Raw genomic sequence first — 17,080 nt, forward strand, 5'->3', positions numbered from 1 at the left:
CTTTTCCCATAAATAACTTTTTTTTGGTAAGGAGACTACAACCTGATGATGGACAGCATGGCAATGATGATAGATATTTCTGACCACAGCAACACTTGAAGATCATATACTTAAGTCACTAAAACAATTTTCATTAGTTACGTGATTCATTAAAGATAAAGAAATTACAAAGGAAACCATTGAAGGGTTGTATTCTGACTTGTTCAACAAATAGATTCTCAAAATATGAGAAGTAAGGTGACAGTCTTCTCACATCTTCTTCCATATGTGACTAAATAAAGGATTTGTGATTTCATCAGTGCAGGAACTATATTTCATCAGTGTAGAAACTTCTTTTCACCAACCACATACCCATCTATGACTTAGTGGATGAGTCTTAAGGAGTTGCCTGAAACCATAGAGGTTAATAGACTTTCCCAGTGTCATATACTCACAAATATTAGAGGAGGGAAGTTGAACCCAGCACTCTATTCACTAGAACATTTTCTAAATTAAATATAACATATATTAAATAGATTAGATAACAATACTTTCTATGATTTTACATGATACAGCCTGTGTTTTCAGGCTGGGTATCCAAGATGCCACTTGAGATGCTGCAGCAGGAGTAGCATACCACACTGGCTTGTGTACTGCCTTAGGAAGACAGTGTGTCACTTTACCATTAACCACCAAGGCAATACAGTTTCAAAGTTTGCCCACCAGGTGGTACCATACTTGAGCCATCAGCCTAGTGTTGTCATCAAGGTCTCACTGACACATGTGCAGATTCACTAGCTATTTACCTGACAAGTGAATTGCTCCAAGAGGCTGTACAGGAAACAAAGCCTCCCTGGCCTTGGTTCTCAACCTAGAATGAGAGATGTTGACATATGTACTTGGATTATTTGAAAAATTACAGGAAAATCTACTCACCTTATATCTAGGAAATTTTCTAGATCAGTCTTGAACCTGTATATTTATGTTATACAGGCATGCAGTTTTCATTGGCTACATGATTTATTAAACATAAAAAAGTTCCAAAGAAACCATTTGTACTCTCCTCCCCACGTGCTTTTTCCAGGCCCTTGCTGTACCTGTAAGTTGTGAAAAGGGGATGGTGGGTAGAGCGATTGTTTCTGTCCAGGGTCCAGCTCCAGGTCTTAAATTGGAATAGGGGAAGCAATGAAATAAAGGGGAATGACAGGGATCAGATTGGTTTACTCACCTTCTGACTACCAAAGAGGTTTCATGGCAACTACCAAACCAGTCCTAATCTATAATCCCCTCCACAAATCTTTGTCTCTATTTTTTGCCCAAAGATCTCAGCTTCTATAGTATTGCACTCCTGGGTAGTCTATCCCAGCTTCTCCAAACTTATGTCGTAGCAGCAATTAGCAGAAGAGTGGCCTCATGGCTTCCAATAGTCTCAGTCACTTCCTCTCTGTCTTCCTCAAGGGTCAGAGGCAAAGAGGAATAGCCAATCTACATGACTGCACAGAATCTCATCTGTTTTCCCACCTGTTGCATAGGCAGCACCATCTTCTTTGCTGTGATTAAGGTAGTCCAGCCTCTGATTTAGTTCCCTGTGGGAACCCTCAGGACCCCTCTAACCCTTACAGAGATGAAATGCATTATAGATCCCTGCTATGTGACTACATATTAAACATGCAAACTTAGGGGCGGCTAGGTGGCGCAGTGGATAGAGCACCGGCCCTGGAGTCAGGAGTACCTGAGTTCAAATCTGGCCTCAGACACTTAACCCTTACTAGCTGTGTGACCCTGGGCAAGCTACTTAACCCCCATTGCCCCACAAAAAAAAAAAGAAAAAAGAAAAAAAAAAGCATTTTATTAAGTGTTTTCTATGTACCAAATGTGCTAAGGACTGGGATACAAAGAAAGGCCAAAGATAGTCTTTACTCTCAAGGAACTCAGTCTAATGGAGGAAAGAACATGAAAACAACTATGTACAAACAAGGATAAATTGGAGGTAACCAATAAAGGGAGGGTGTTAACGTTAAATGGGGATAAGGAAAGGCAATGGGGTTGTAGCTGGGACTTGAAGAATGCCAGGGAAGTCAGGAGATGGAGAGGAAGAAGGGAATAGCTAGTGAAAATGCCTGGAGTCAAAAGAGGAAGTGTTTGATTTCAGGAACAGCAAGGAACTCAGTGTCACTGAATCTTAGCATACATGGTCGGAGATCGTGGCACTGGTAGAAAAGAGGCAGAATGTTGAGAATAAGACAATTCTTAGACCATCTGCTAACATTAATTTTACTGTTAGTGCTTTTTACGCATAGTGTTTATCCAAGACCAAGTAGCTGATATGCCTCTGGAGGAACTGAAGCACGTGCATGCTGACATTTTTGCAATAAATCGAATGAGAAATAATCAGTGGCAACTTTTGAAGGGGTTTTGAATGAGTCTATATATTTGCACCTTCTGAATCCTGGCATTAAATTCATCCATCTTTTAAATGCATCACAGTTTTCCCACTTGTACTGAAAAGTCCATCTATCTGCTTTTCACCACAGGACTAGCTGGTAATTCACTCCACCCCCAGCACCATGTCTGTGCTTTCCCCTGGGAAGAAAATGTTGGCATTTGTCCATACTCCTTGTCAGATTATCTATACCTGACAGTTGTGTGAAACATTCTTCTTGGTTGTTTTTCTTTATAGGAAAATAGAGTTTGCATTCATTATGATTAGGTACAATTTTCTTTGGTTGGCAGAGTGATAAGTGAACCACTACTTTTGTCTTTGCTTCTGTGCTTGGAACCTAAGGAAATAATGAAGGTAATATGCAGGTGTCACATGATCTCTACTCTCCCTTTTGGAAGTTCATTAGTATAATAAAGATACAGTAAGAAGCAAGCAGCCCAGAGCACTTTGCCTTGCTTATAAAACCTACCCATATGTTTTTTGTTTTTTTTTCAAAATGGAGACATGACAAATCATATACACACCAGAACAAGCTTTTTTTGTTTGCTTATAACTTTCCTTGAATTGCAAGGAGGAAACTCTCAATATTTGATCTTCTTCCCACAAAGCTTATTCTTTAACAAAAACAAAATTACTGGAGATTATAAAGTGGAGAACTTTTCAAACAAAAGCACAAATGAGGAACTTGTTGTAAGTTGCCTCGAAGGGACTTTTCACCTTCTGCTTGGGGGAAGGGTGGGCACTCTGACTTCACTTGGTACTTATGGCAATCTCTAGGTGACATTTTGATCTCAGCCATCCCTAAGAACTTTGGGCCTGGCTAGATCACACTGTCACATTGGATAGTCACTCCTAACCTTCTCCCCGCCTAACATCAGAATAAATCAGGTTTAAATAAACATCAAGAACAGACAAAAGGACATTATGAAGGAGTGAAGTGGAAGGAAGAGAGAAGTATCCTACATCTTTGCCTTTGTGATTTGTGGGGAGGGGAAAGACTTTTGCATAATATGAACTTCAAGGTTGTTTTTTTGAACACCAGTTGATGAGCCTGGTTCTTAACTATCCTTCCTTCCTGTCTATCCTAACTTCCTTAACTATCTCAGTTGCCTATAAGTTTGGAAGGATCTGTTGATAGGTATCTACTCTTGTGATGGCTTAGAGAGAAACGATATTTACAATGTTATTTTTTAAAAGATGCTCAGAATCACAGGGACCTCAGAGAACTTCTCTAGTCCAACCCTTAATACCTGAGCAATTATATTCTCTACAATAAAACTTCTGACTGAAGACCTCATGAAGGTATACCATTCATACCTCAGAAGAAGAGCAGGCTGTTTGTTGTTAATTGGGAAAAAAATTTCCAGGGATATTGACCACAAATGACAAAGAATTAGGGGCAGCTAGGTGGTGCAGTAGATAGAGTACTGGCCCTGGATTCAGGAGGACCTGAGTTCAAATTCAGTCTCAGACACATGACACTTACTAGCTGTGTGACCCTGGGTAAGTCACTTAACCCCCATTGCTCAGCCCCCCCCCCAAAAAAAAGAATGACAAAGAACTGAAGACTGCCTCTGGAATTACTGAGGAGCAGGGATAAATTTTTAGTGATCTTCAGAGTATATGCTATTTGTCTTTCTTCCATGATCAAGTAATTGTTGTTTATTCTCAAGATACAGGCTAATTTTCTTGAGGAAAAGGTAGGGGAGTTTGAAAAATACCTTTTTTAATCTCTTCAGGGTATCAGAAAGAATAGTGTTCCTTATGAAAAATGGAAGAAGAATTTCCATATTAAAACAAAAAAGAATAAGAATCTCAAGAGGTGGAATACAGACCCAAGGAGGAGCAATCAGCTGCTTTTTTTTCAAGGAATGATGGTGTTTATTCATATTTACCCTTGAATGAGAGATTCTCTAGTAAGGATCAAAAAAAGAAAAAAATGAGTAGCAGTGGTTGGTGACTTCCTCCTGTGGAGAACTAATAATATTAGAGAGATCTACTGACTTCCTGTGACATATATCCAATGAAGTGACAGAAAACTACCCTATAATTATCAAACTATATGACTTCTACTTATGTCGTCCAGGACATGAGAGAAAACCTCTGAAGAATTATCAAAGCAAATGACTGCTATACATTTCGCATAAAAGCAAATGAGATTTGTAAGCAAAATCTAGAATGTTGCTAAAGAGTATGGTTTTGGGCAAGAAATTGAAGACCATAGGAGCACATATGGTTTTTTCTTCACTGCTGCTGATTAAAGGCAGGGTCTTTAGAAGAAACAGGGAAATTTGGGAAGTGAATAGCTGCTTAAGAAAATGGTATTTAGGGGACAGCTAGGTGGTACAGTGGATAAAACACCAGCCCTGGATTCAGGAGGACCTGAGTTCAAATCTGGCCTCAGGCACTTGACACTTACTAGCTGTGTGACCCTGGGCAATTCACTTAACCCTCATTGCCCTGAAAAAAAAAAGTATATAATTATGTGAAGAAGTCCAGGAGCATGGAAACAAAGTGAAGAGGATTTAGTGGGAAAATCAAAAGAGGCAGAAACAGAAGTGATGTTATTAGAGTATATAACAGATTATCTACACAGAAAGAGTAAATAGATGATGAGTTTGCAAAATAGCTCACAAGCCTACATGGTGGTATGATATAGTAATGAAGGAGGGGATTCCAGTTCTCTTGAAATTAACTGAAGCTTCTTCTCCATGTAAAGCAGGGAAAATAATTTCCCTACATGCTTTTAATGATCATTTCATCTTTCAAAAGGTATAGGAAATGGGGACAGCTAGGTGGCACGGTGGATAAAGCACCAGCCCTGGATTCAGGAAGACCTGAGTTCAAATCCGACCTCAGACACTTGACACTTACTAGCTGTGTGACCCTGGGCAAGTCACTTAACCCTCATTGCCCCATCAAAAAAAACCCAAAAACAAAACCAAAAGGGATAGGAAATAATGAAGGGGAAATTCTACTATTAAAGAGGAAGATCAAAGAAGGGATGACATAGGGAAGGCAACTTTTATGTTTCTTCTCTTTTCTTTGCCTAAAAGAATAATGTCTGCACTAGAAAGGACAGAACAAAAAATTGATTAATAAGGAGATAATACTCAAGATAAGAAGGGAAATAGTACATGGCTCCACTTCATGCATTCAGATCACCAGGTACTAAAAGAAGTAGAAAATACGATCTTTGAAGGATTGTGAAGGAACAGGATAAATACTGCAGGATTGCAGAAAAACAGATATTGTCCTAATTTAAAAAAATAAAAACAAACAGAAAATTGCAAGGTCTATAAACAATAGATTAGTGATCTTTGCTTCCTAGGGGAACATTTTTTGAAGTATTATTAAAGGAATGGGTAATGAACATCTAGAAAAGAAAGCAACAATCACAAAGAACTGCCATCAAGAACAGGTTCATGCTGAACTAACCATTTTTGCTAGAATGGTAGATATAGGAGATTATAAATAGTTATTGTTTACCTAAATTTCAGGAAGCATGTAACTGTTTTCCCCTGATATTCTTGTGAATAAATTGGAAAGATTTGGGCTAGAGCTAGACAATGGTACAATTAGGTGACATAACTAGTTGAATGGTTGGACTCAGAGAGTAGTCATTAATGATTTGATGTTAACTTGGAAGGAGATCTTTGCCCTAGGGGTCTTGACTGTTTAACATTTTTGTCCGTGCCTTGGGTAAAGGCAAAGATAGCATACTTATCAAGTCTGTAGGTAATGGAAAACTAGGGGAGATAACACATTGTAGTAGAGAAACAGAATATAAGAAATCAAGTAATATGAAACAAAGGGATACTTTTTTCTTTTGAAATAGTATTTTATTTTTTCCAATCACATATAAAGATAATTTTTAACATTCATTTTTTAAAAATATTGAGTTCTAAGTTTTCTTTCTCACTTCCTCCTCTTCTGGTTCCCTAAGACAATAAGCAAATTTGATATAGGTCATATATGTGCAATCATGTAAAATATATTTCCATATTAGTCATGTTGTGAAAAAAGAAACAGAATAAAAGGGACACATGAAAAAATAAAGTGAAAATAGTATGCTTTGATTTGCATTCAGACTCCTGTTCTTTTTCTAGATGCGGAAAGCATTTTCCATCATGAGTACTTTAGAATTGTCTTGCATCGTTGTATTGCTGAAAAGAGCTAAGTCATTCATGGTTGATTATGATTTTTGTTTATTTTTTTATTCATGGTTGATTATTGCACAATGTTGCTAATACTGTGTACAATGTTCTCCTGGTTCTACTCATTTTACTCTGCATCAAGCTCATGTAAATCTTTCCACATTTTTCTGAAATTTGCCCGCTCATCATTTCTTATAGTACAATTAGTATTATTACATTCATAATATCACAAATTATCCAGCCCTTTCCCAATTGATGGATATTCCCTCAATTTCTAATTCTTTGCCACCACAGAATGAGTAGCTATAAATATTTTTGTACCTGTAGGTCCTTTGCCCTTTTTAAGTGATCTCTGGGATACAGACCTAGTTGAGGTACTGCTGGATCAAAAGACATGCACAGTTTGATTGTCCTTTGAGTGTAGTTCCAAATGGCTCTCCAGAATAGTTGGATCAGTTCACAACTCCACCAGCAGTGCATTAGTGTCCTAATTTTCCCATTTCCTCTCCAATATTTATCATTTTCCTTTTCTCTCTGCCAATCTGATAGGTATGAGGTGGTAATGCAGAGGTTTTTAAATTTGCATTTCTCTAATCAATAGTGATTTAGAGCATTTTATCATATGACTAAGATAGCTTTGATTTCTTTATCTGAAAAATTCCTATTCGTATCGCCCCCTAGGAGCCATACATTTTAATTTACTCTCTGGATGGCTAGTAAAAGTAAATAAGCTGGGGCAGCTAGGTGGCGCAGTGGATAGAGCACTGGCCCTGGAGTCAGGAGTACCTGAGTTCAAATCCGGCCTCAGACACTTAACACTTACTAGCTGTGTGACTCTGGGCAAGTCACTTAACCCCAGTTGCCTCACACACACACACAAAAAAGTAAATAAGCTGGTATGGAGTTCCTGAGATATAGCTTGGCACAGTGAGAACTGGCCTCAGAGCCAGGAAGACCTGGGTTCAAGCCCCGCCTTTGATACATACTGGCTGTATGGTTCTCAACATATCATCTAACTTCATTAACTGAAGTTAAATGAACACATTCAAATGCTTTAGAGAACTCTTTAAATGAAATTTTATGATTGAAAGAAGGCACCAACCTGCATTGGTGAAAGGATTTTCCTCATTCAGAAATTCCCTACCAAAAAAGCCATGGGTCTAGTTCCAGTGGACTCCTGAGCTATGACTTTTGAGTGAGTGAAGCCTCATACCTTGAACCAAGGGCAAATTCCTCCTGTTTTTCTAGGGTAAGAGTGGTAGCCTTAAGTTGTCTTAACAAGAAGTAAAATAGCATAGTGTAGTACAGGGCTTCTTAAACTTTTTCCACTCACAACCCTTTTTTGCCCCAGAAATTTTTACATGACTACGTATAGGTTTATAAAGTAGTTATATATATAAAGTATATAACCTTTTACAGTTGCCAGGTTTTTGCAACCCCCACATTCAGTCATGTGACCCTCAGTTTAAACCCTAAGTTTAGGGTGTAGTAGATAAGGCACTAGTCAGAAAGACCTGAGTTCAGGGGCAGCTAGGTGGCACAGTGGATAAAGCACCAGCCCTGGATTCAGGAGGACCTGAGTTCAAATCCGGCCTCAGACACTTGACACTTATTAACTCTGTGACCCTGGGCAAGTCACTTAACCTTCATTGCCCTGCAAAAAATAAGTAAATAAAAGGCTCTGTAGTATTTGGACAATATATGAAATATGTAAATTTTTCATCAAGTAGATTAAAAAAATACCTTAAAATATCTATTATTCAGACTGGGCAGCTAGGTGGCACAAAGTGGCAGACTTGGAATCAGGAAGACTTGGGTCACTTAACCCTATTTGCCTTGGTATCCTCATCTGTAGAATGAGCTAGAGAAGGAAATGGCAAACAACTCCAGTATTTTTGCCAAGAAACCGTCAAATAGGGTCATAAAGAGTTAGACACCACTGAACAACAACATTTTCAGACGATCATATGTAGTTGGATGGACAACCCCTATATAGAGATGGTCTATTAGTATATCTTTGACAGGTACTGTAGATGGACAACAAACTAGAATCAGAATTAGATAAAAGAGGAAGAAAAAGCTAGATTGCCTTTAGAAAAGGCAGCTTTTTTCCCAGTGATTCCGAGCTTTTCCCTGAAACAAAGCTTTCCCCTCTTTTTAAAAATATCAGTATTTTTAGTAATGCTCTAAAGCTGCAAATAATAGAATACTACAGTCTGAAGAATTATTGTTGAGGTATCCTGAAGTATCAATAGATAGATTGATGTGAGTTGTTGTTCAGTTGTTTTTCAGTCATGTCTGACTTTTGTGACCCCATTTGGGGTTTTCTTGGCAAAGATACTGGAGGAGTTTACCATTACCTTCTCCAGCTCATTTTATGGATGACAAAACTGAGGCAAACAGCGTTCAGTGACTGATGTGCCCAGGGTCACATAGCTAGTATGTGTCTTAGACCAGATTTGAACTCATCCTGACTCTAAAACCAGCACTTTATTGCCCCACCTAGTGGCCAGGAAAAAAAAAAGGTAGAGCCTGGATGTGAAGCTAGGCACTCTGACTCCAAGCCCAGCACCCTTTCCACTACACTAAACCACCTACAGGGGGGATATGAGTAGGCATCAATATATTACCTATGAAGAATTACTTTTTCTTTTCTTTTTTTTTTTTAGTGAGGCAATCAGGGTTAAGTGACTTGCCCAGGGTCACACAGCTAGTAAGTGTTAAGTGTCTGAGGCCAGATTTGAACTCAGGTACTCCTGACTCCAGGGCCAGTACTCTATCCACTGCACCATCTAGCTGCCCCCCCCTTTTTTTAGTGAGGCAATTGGGGTTAAGTGACTTGCCCAAGGTCACACAGCTAGTAAGTGTTAAGTGTCTGAGGCCAGATTTGAACTCAGGTACTCCTGACTCCAGGGCCAGTACTCTATCCACTGTGCCACCTAGCTGCCCCTACCTATGAAGAATTACATTGAAACGCATAAGTATGTCAGAAAGATGAATAACTTGGAAAGGACAAAGGCCACATGAGCAGAAGGAAGAGGGAATAATCAGACATACTCCATTAGTATATAATATTCAGAGCCATTCTTAACCCTTTTTGTGTCTTGGGAATCCTATGGTTCCCTTCTCAGAATAGTGTGAGTTAAAAAAAAAATCATAATTGAAGGAAATGCCAAATTTTAGTTTAGAGGTTAATAAAAATAAAGGTGTAATATTTTCCTATCTATCTAAAAACTATTGATGGGGTCCATGGACCCCAGGTTAATAATAACCACTAATCTAGAGGAACACCTTCAGCAGGAAGAGAATTTACAAGAGGACATAGACAGAAGTAAAAGATGTAAAGGCATGAATAGATTGCAATATACACCCTTGTGTGTATTGTGTAAATTGATGAGATCACAAATCCATTAAAACTCTTCATGACCAAATAACTTTGATTAGAAGGATGAGATATCTTTTCTAGAGAATCCAAACTGTGAATATAAAACAAGATGATTTTTCAGCAGTAAAAGGTATATCATCAGTTATTAATGAATACCCCATTGTGAAACACATAGAAGAAATTTTACAAAATACAGAGATCTCTTCCTAGAAAAAACTCACATAAAAAGGACCGATATGTTAAATTTTAATAGTGTAATTCTCTCTATATATGTTTTTTTATGTTCTTGGAAAAGAAGAAAGTCTGATAGATATATGCTCAGTATATTGAGGGAGGAAAGGCTCTATATTTAGGAGGAAGTATATCTGGGAACATGACCTTTTACCCTAGAAAGCTTGTGAATATTAAGTTAAATCTTATCAGATATCCTCTTTCTCTTTTCACCCAATAGGAATCTTTCCTTCAGGTGAACCATAAAGGTTAATGAAAAAATGCTTTCTCCACACATATGATTCTTTTGGGGGAGAATAGTTTTTTTATAATTTAGGGCTTACATGGGGTCGGCACATATACAGGCCCAAATCTCTAAATATTTTTGGAATTCTTCCTCTATTCCATTCTTTCCTCTCATGACAATATGCAGCATAAAAGATGCACGAGGCTTGAGTAGAGGCTTTCTGAGGTGAAGGAAAACGTTGTGTTCAGGCCTAAAACATCCAGCTGAGATTTTTTTCCCACAAAAAGAGGATTTTTATTGAAACCATTATTAAGGATTTGAAAGCAGAAAAGCAATTGGGCTGCATATGAAGGACAGATTGGCATCAACAGGCTTGGTTTGGTCCCCATGGCAGGGTGGGAAGACATTCTCAACTTGGTCTCTCTGGAAGTGTCTGGCAGATTATTAGATATGTCAAGAGTAGAAATGTATCAAGGAATGGCAAATAATTGGCTCTGGGGCTTGGTAATGACATCTGGAGACTTCACCTCTAGGGTGCCAACTGAAATGGAGTCATGTTCTCAAGGTGTTGTCTAATTTCGGGGCAAATAATGCATAACTCACTTGAAATCTAGCCTAGTGGTCTCATCAGAGGTCAAAGGAAAACCAATAAAAAAACAGGAAGCAGATTGGGTCAGATTACCTAATCTGGGTGGTTGGAGTTTCTTTGTTGGTCTACAAAAGTCAAATTATACCTTGATATCAGGTAAAATTTCTTTATGATAAGAACTATCCAAAAATGTAACAGACTGCCTGAACAAGTAGTGTTCAGAATCCCCTTTCACTGGAAGTATTCATACAAAGGCTAGAGAACTCCTCAGCAGGCATGTTGCAGGGAAAAGTCTGTTTTAGCTGGTACAACTTGGACTAAATGACCCCTGAGGTCCCTTCTGACTGAAATTCTCTGATGTGCTGATTCTGCTCTGAGGTTGATTTTCTCTTTGCCTATAACGGACGGCATGTAGTAGAACTTCCTTTCATCTGTCTGAAAGTAAAATGATTAGGCACTCTTTATAGAAATTGTTCTTCAGGGGCAGCTAGGTGGCGCAGTGGATAGAGCACCAGCCCTGGAGTCAGGAGTACCTGAGTTCAAATCTGGCCTCAGACACTTAACACTTACTAGCTGTGTGACCCTGGGCAAGTCACTTAACCCCAATTGCCTCACTAAAAAAAAAAAAAGGGGCAGCTAGATGGTGCAGTGGATAGAGCACCAGCCCTGGAGTCAGGAGTACCTGAGTTCAAATCCGGCCTCAGACACTTAACACTTACTAGCTGTGTGACCCTGGGCAAGTCACTTAACCCCAATTGCCTCACAAAAAAAAAAAAAGAAAGAAAAAGAAATTGTTCTTCAGGTTCTGCTTACCTTACTTTCCATCAGTTCATATAAGCCTTTCCAGGTTTCTTTGAAATTGTCCCTTCCATCATTCCTTAGGGAGCAATAAATTCTACTATATTGAAATATCATTCTATTACATTAAAAATATATGAGTTATGAATACATTTACTGACAAGTTCCACCTAAATCCTATTTGCCACTGGATTTTTCAGCTGCCAGATATATATAGAAAGTTGGCTTTATTTCTTGTACCTATGTTTTTATGTTTATAGAAAACACAAGACCCCATGCTGCAGACTCTTCATAGGACACTGCTTTGCTGAAAGGGAATAATTGTCTGTTAATGATAGAAGAATTATTTTTAATTTTTGCTATTTAAGGCAGAGTGGAATTCTGATCATACATATCAGTCTACTCCCTTCCCCATTTCTATTGATCTCTGCATGATACGTTTATTTTATATAATAGACTAGCTAGTTTTGTGACTCTGGACAAGTCTTAGTTTCCTTATCTATAAAATGGAGGTGAAAGTAGCAATTACCTCACAAGGTTGTCGTGAGTAGCAAATGAGACTTTGCCAACTTTAAAGTACAATGAACTAGGGGGCAGCTAGGTGGCACGGTGGATAAAGCACTGGCCTTGGATTCAGGAGGACCTGAGTTCAAATCCAGCCTCAGACACTTGACACTTAACTAGCTGTGTGACCCTGGGCAAGTCACTTAACCCTCATTGCCCTGCAAAAAGACAAAAAAACAAAACAAAAAAAGTACAATGAGTCAAGAACTCAATATTTGTAGAGCTTGCATGGTTTCCTTTGATCCTCACAACAATCTTGTCTGTGTCTCAATATCTTCACATGTATAAAAGGAAAACAGCTATTTATTTATTTATTACTAGGTCATCAAGGATACCTCTGAAATTATGAACCTGGATGACTGGGAGGATGGTAGTACCCTCAACAGAAATAGAGAAGATTGGAAGAAGGACCAGTTTAAAAAAAGAGATGATGACCTATTAGTAAGTGTATCTTTTGCTTCATTTAATCTTTCCATACTGATCCTTATTCTATCTCACTGCCATTATATTATATTATATTATATTATTTGTGACCTCAAGCTTCTCATGGTAGAAAAGACCAATCTTTTAAAATAATAACATTTTATCAATGAGGCTGAAAGGCAGCAAGGCATAGAATAATACTGTGCAATGAATTAAAAATTATTATCATGCAGAGAACAATGGAGAGATGGGGAGGTGATTAGACCACAAGGTATGAGCAATGAAGAACTTCAGATATGAACAGAAATAAAAGGTGTCATGAAGCAAATGCATGAGAGGGAGAGGTGGGCTGGTCACATGATGAGGGAAAGGGATGTCAGACAAGTGGACAGCCAGTGTGCTCCATTGACACCTTGAAAAATCAGGAGAAAGCAAAAAAAGCCTCCAGTGTGTTGAATAGGCCCTGTGGAAAATTTTTGGGAAGACATAAACAAAAGACACACAGGATAAACAGGCATGAGGAATAGGGATGAGTTACAGTAAGAACTGTTTGAGGGAACTCCTAAATCAATGAGTCCCAGACCCATTTGGGTATTTCTAATCACCCCAACTAAATGATGTTCTAATGGGTAGGGACCACATCTTCTCCCCCAACTTCTCTCCCTCTAACACTTAACACAATGCACATAATAGGTTTTTAATAAATGTTTGTGTGAATAAATTAATTTTTATTGGGTTCCTTCAGTCAACTTTAAGTAGGGTAATACGTACTTGTTCTCTTTCCATTATCCAACCTTCTTTCTCCATTTTAGATTGCCTTTCCTAAATCTGTATCCATTTAGTATGGACACAGAAAATGCAATATTCAGGTAAGATCCTGTAAAGTTTCCCAGGGAAACGTCAGTTCTCAGTTTCAGAAGGCCTTTATGGAATATTGTCAAGAACAATTGCCTTTATACCTAAATAATCAAGTAGCAAAAGGCATTTACTTTCTTGTCCCACCAAAAAGTCTTCATCTATGTTATTACACTCCCAAGTAATCAAATCTAATAAACCATAACTCAACAAATTAACATGTTTTGATGAAAATATCCCCTAAGGCTGAAGTTTTTAACCTGGGGTCTGTAAACTTTTTTTTTTTTTGTAATTGTTAAGGATGAACAGCAGCGGCCGCAAAAACAACATTGGAATTGTTTTCCTTTGCAATCTGTTTTGTTTTATTTTATGCAATTAATAATAGTTAGCAGTTATAAAGCAAATTAAGCTTTGTAAAATGAGTTACATTTGATCCTCACTGCCCTGAGTAATAGGAGCACTTATTCCCATTTTACAGATAGGGAAACTGGGCCATGGAGCATTTCAGTGACTTAGTCCAGCACTCTGTGATGCATAAAAAGTTTGAGAGACTTAGTTTCTAGCTAATCAATCATTTTATTAATTATGCTAGTGGATAATTAATAAAAGGGGTCAGTGGCACTCTTGAATGCCAAAGACCTTAATGAAACCCACTCAAAAGCATGTGGGGAAATTATTTTCCCTGCTTTGCATAGAGAAGAAGCTTCAGTGGATTTCAAGAGAACTGGAGGGGGCAGCTAGGTGGTGCAGTGGATAAAGCACAGGTCGTGGATTCAGGAGGATCTGAGTTCAAATCCGGCCTCAGACACTTGACACTAGCTAGCTTTGTGACCCTGGGCAAGTCACTTAACCCTCATTGCCCCACAAAAAAAAAATAATAATGATCAAGAGAACTGGAATCCCCACCTTCATTACTGTATCATACCACCATCTAGGCTTCTGAGTTATTTTGCAAACCTATCATCTATTTACTCTTACTGTGCAGATGGTCCGCTACATACTCCAATAACATCACTTCTGTTTTGCCCTTGGAAGAGTTCCTGAAAGTGACAATCAACTCTGATTGGTTAACATTGGTTAAGAATGAATATTATAGGGGGGCAGCTAGGTGGCGCAGTGGATAAAGCACCGGCTCTGGAGTCATGAGTACCTGAGTTTAAATCTGGCCTCAGACACTTGACACTTACTAGCTGTGTGACCCTGGGCAAGTCACTTAACCCCCATTGCCTCACTAAAAAAAAAAGAGAAAAAAAAGAATGAATGAATATTATAATAAGAGGAGGACATATTTTAATGAGGGGCTGGGAGAGTTAACTTTGATTGTGTTACTTTCGGATAAAGAGAGACTATCTCAAAATCAGATCACCCACAGCCTCTGGCAATCTGGAACAAAATGGCTGGAATTTACCTTAGATTAAATTCTTTGTAAGGTTCTCTAGTTGGGTGAGGTCTCCCACCCAGGATCGAAAAGCACGAACCCCATGGGCATTTGGGCAATTTGATCCAACAACAATGTCCTTCAGAGACTAGCTTGACCTAGTAGAGAATAAGGATACAGGAAAGGAAAAAAACCTGGATCTCCCCAATAGGTTTTTTTTTGGGGGGGGGAGGGTCGCGGGGCAATGAGGGTTAAATGATTTGCCCAGGGTCACACAGCTAGTAAGTGTCAAGTGTGTGAGGGCGGATTTGAAATCAGGTCCTCCTGAATCCAGGGCCGGTGTTTTTATCCACTGCGCCACCTAGCTGCCCCCCAATAATTCAATAATTTGTTTTTAATAATCATTTCTCTCACCTCTATTCATTTCACCACCTAGCTGCCTTACCATTATTCGAGGAAAGGTCCAAGTATCACCTACTTAAAAGAGTACATGACACCAAAAAAAGGTTAAGAATCTCATATAGTCGGGGGCAGCTAGGTGGTGCAGTGGATAAAGCACCAGCCCTGGATTCATGAGGACCTGAGTTCAAATTCGACCTCAGACACGTGACACTTACTAGCTGTGTGACCCTGGACAAGTCACTTAACCCTCATTGCCCCCCGAGGGGGGGCGGGGGATGGTTTCAGGAGGAGGAAGAGGAAGGCAGGAGGAAATTGTTAGAAAAGAGATTTAAGATTTTGAATAGCAAATAGCCTCCAACTCATAGGCAATGTTGCCACCTGCTGACAGTTAGCAGAACCTGCAGCCTTAAGTGATTAAAAAAAAAAAACTATTTAAATTTTATCTTTTTCTTTTCCACATTCCTCCATTTATATCAAGCCTTTGAAACTTCAGAAAAACCAGATCTGAAACTTTCCTTTCTTTAGGAATATCCCCTTCATTTTCAGAATCTGGAAGAAAAGAAACATGACAGGGCTTCTGGTTAACTCTCTTTTTTTTTCTTTCTTTTTTTTTTTAGTGAGGCAATTGGGGTTAAGTGACTTGCCCAAGGTCACACAGCTAGTAAGTGTTAAGAGTCTGAGGCCGGATTTGAACTCAGGTACTCCTGACTCCAGGGCTGGTGCCCTATCCACTGTGCCACCTAGCTGCCCCTTAACTCTCTTTCACAAGGAGTGAAGCTGGTTTTCTCAGTGGAAGAAGGAAGCTGTTTAGGAAAAGGAAAAGGAAAACAAATTCATTTTTTCCTCTAGATAATCTGTGCTAAGGAACCAGTTCTTTTAATAACCTCTGTTTCTAAATTTCGAAGACTTCACTAATGTTGAGGCCGGGTTCTCCAAACTTAGGCTGGTTTTTGGATAACATACATCCAGGCTGTCACCCTGTCCTTGAAGCCTTTCCACCTTGATAACATAGGAGGGTCCAGAGCTTGGGCTTCACTAGCATGGCCTTTGAAAACCCAATACCAATAAAGCACCAGCCCTGGATTCAGGAAGACCTGAGTTCAAATGCGGCCTCAGACACTTGACACTTACTAGTTGTGTGACCCTGGGCAAGTCACTTAACCTCTGTTGCCCCACCAAAAAAACAAAGCAAAACAAAACAAAAAAACCCAATACCAGTCCCCTATCACACTTAGACCAAGATTTGAGTTTCTAAGGCAAACAGCAATAAAGTAAGGCTTTCCTTCAATAAGAGGCCTGGTTCTAAAAAGACAATGGCATTACTGCATGAGGGAAAAGGATAGGGCAAACCACTCTCTTCAGGCAAAGTAAATGGTCCAGCTATTGACATTTGACTCTAAGGGCAATAGCCCACATCTGTCTCAAGATCACTTACTTCTACCAGAACTAAAATATTTTATCCACTCTGTGATCTAAAAACTTGGGAATATATGTCTGTCCTAGATAAGAGGGATTTTTCATCAGCGTTCTATGACAAAAAATCAATATGATTGGTTTGTATTTTTTTAAAAAAACACTATTCTGTGAAGGGATTCATAAGCTTCACCAGACTGCCAAAAGGGTCTATGACACAAACTGTTAAAGAACTCC

The 17,080-nt window shown here is 38.9% G+C and overlaps 1 protein-coding gene across 1 annotated transcript in view; it reads left to right on the forward strand.

The window, feature by feature from the left end:
- Nucleotides 1–17,080, forward strand: part of WNT5B (Wnt family member 5B) — a 151,054-nt gene that overhangs the window by 55,600 nt on the left and 78,374 nt on the right. The window contains exon 3 of the mRNA XM_043967889.1: nucleotides 12,694–12,813. Coding sequence (XP_043823824.1) covers nucleotides 12,694–12,813 — 120 coding nt within the window. The remainder of the gene's footprint in view (nucleotides 1–12,693; nucleotides 12,814–17,080) is intronic.

Source organism: Dromiciops gliroides, chromosome 5, assembly GCF_019393635.1.
Source record: "Dromiciops gliroides isolate mDroGli1 chromosome 5, mDroGli1.pri, whole genome shotgun sequence".
Lineage (NCBI taxonomy): Eukaryota > Metazoa > Chordata > Mammalia > Microbiotheria > Microbiotheriidae > Dromiciops > Dromiciops gliroides.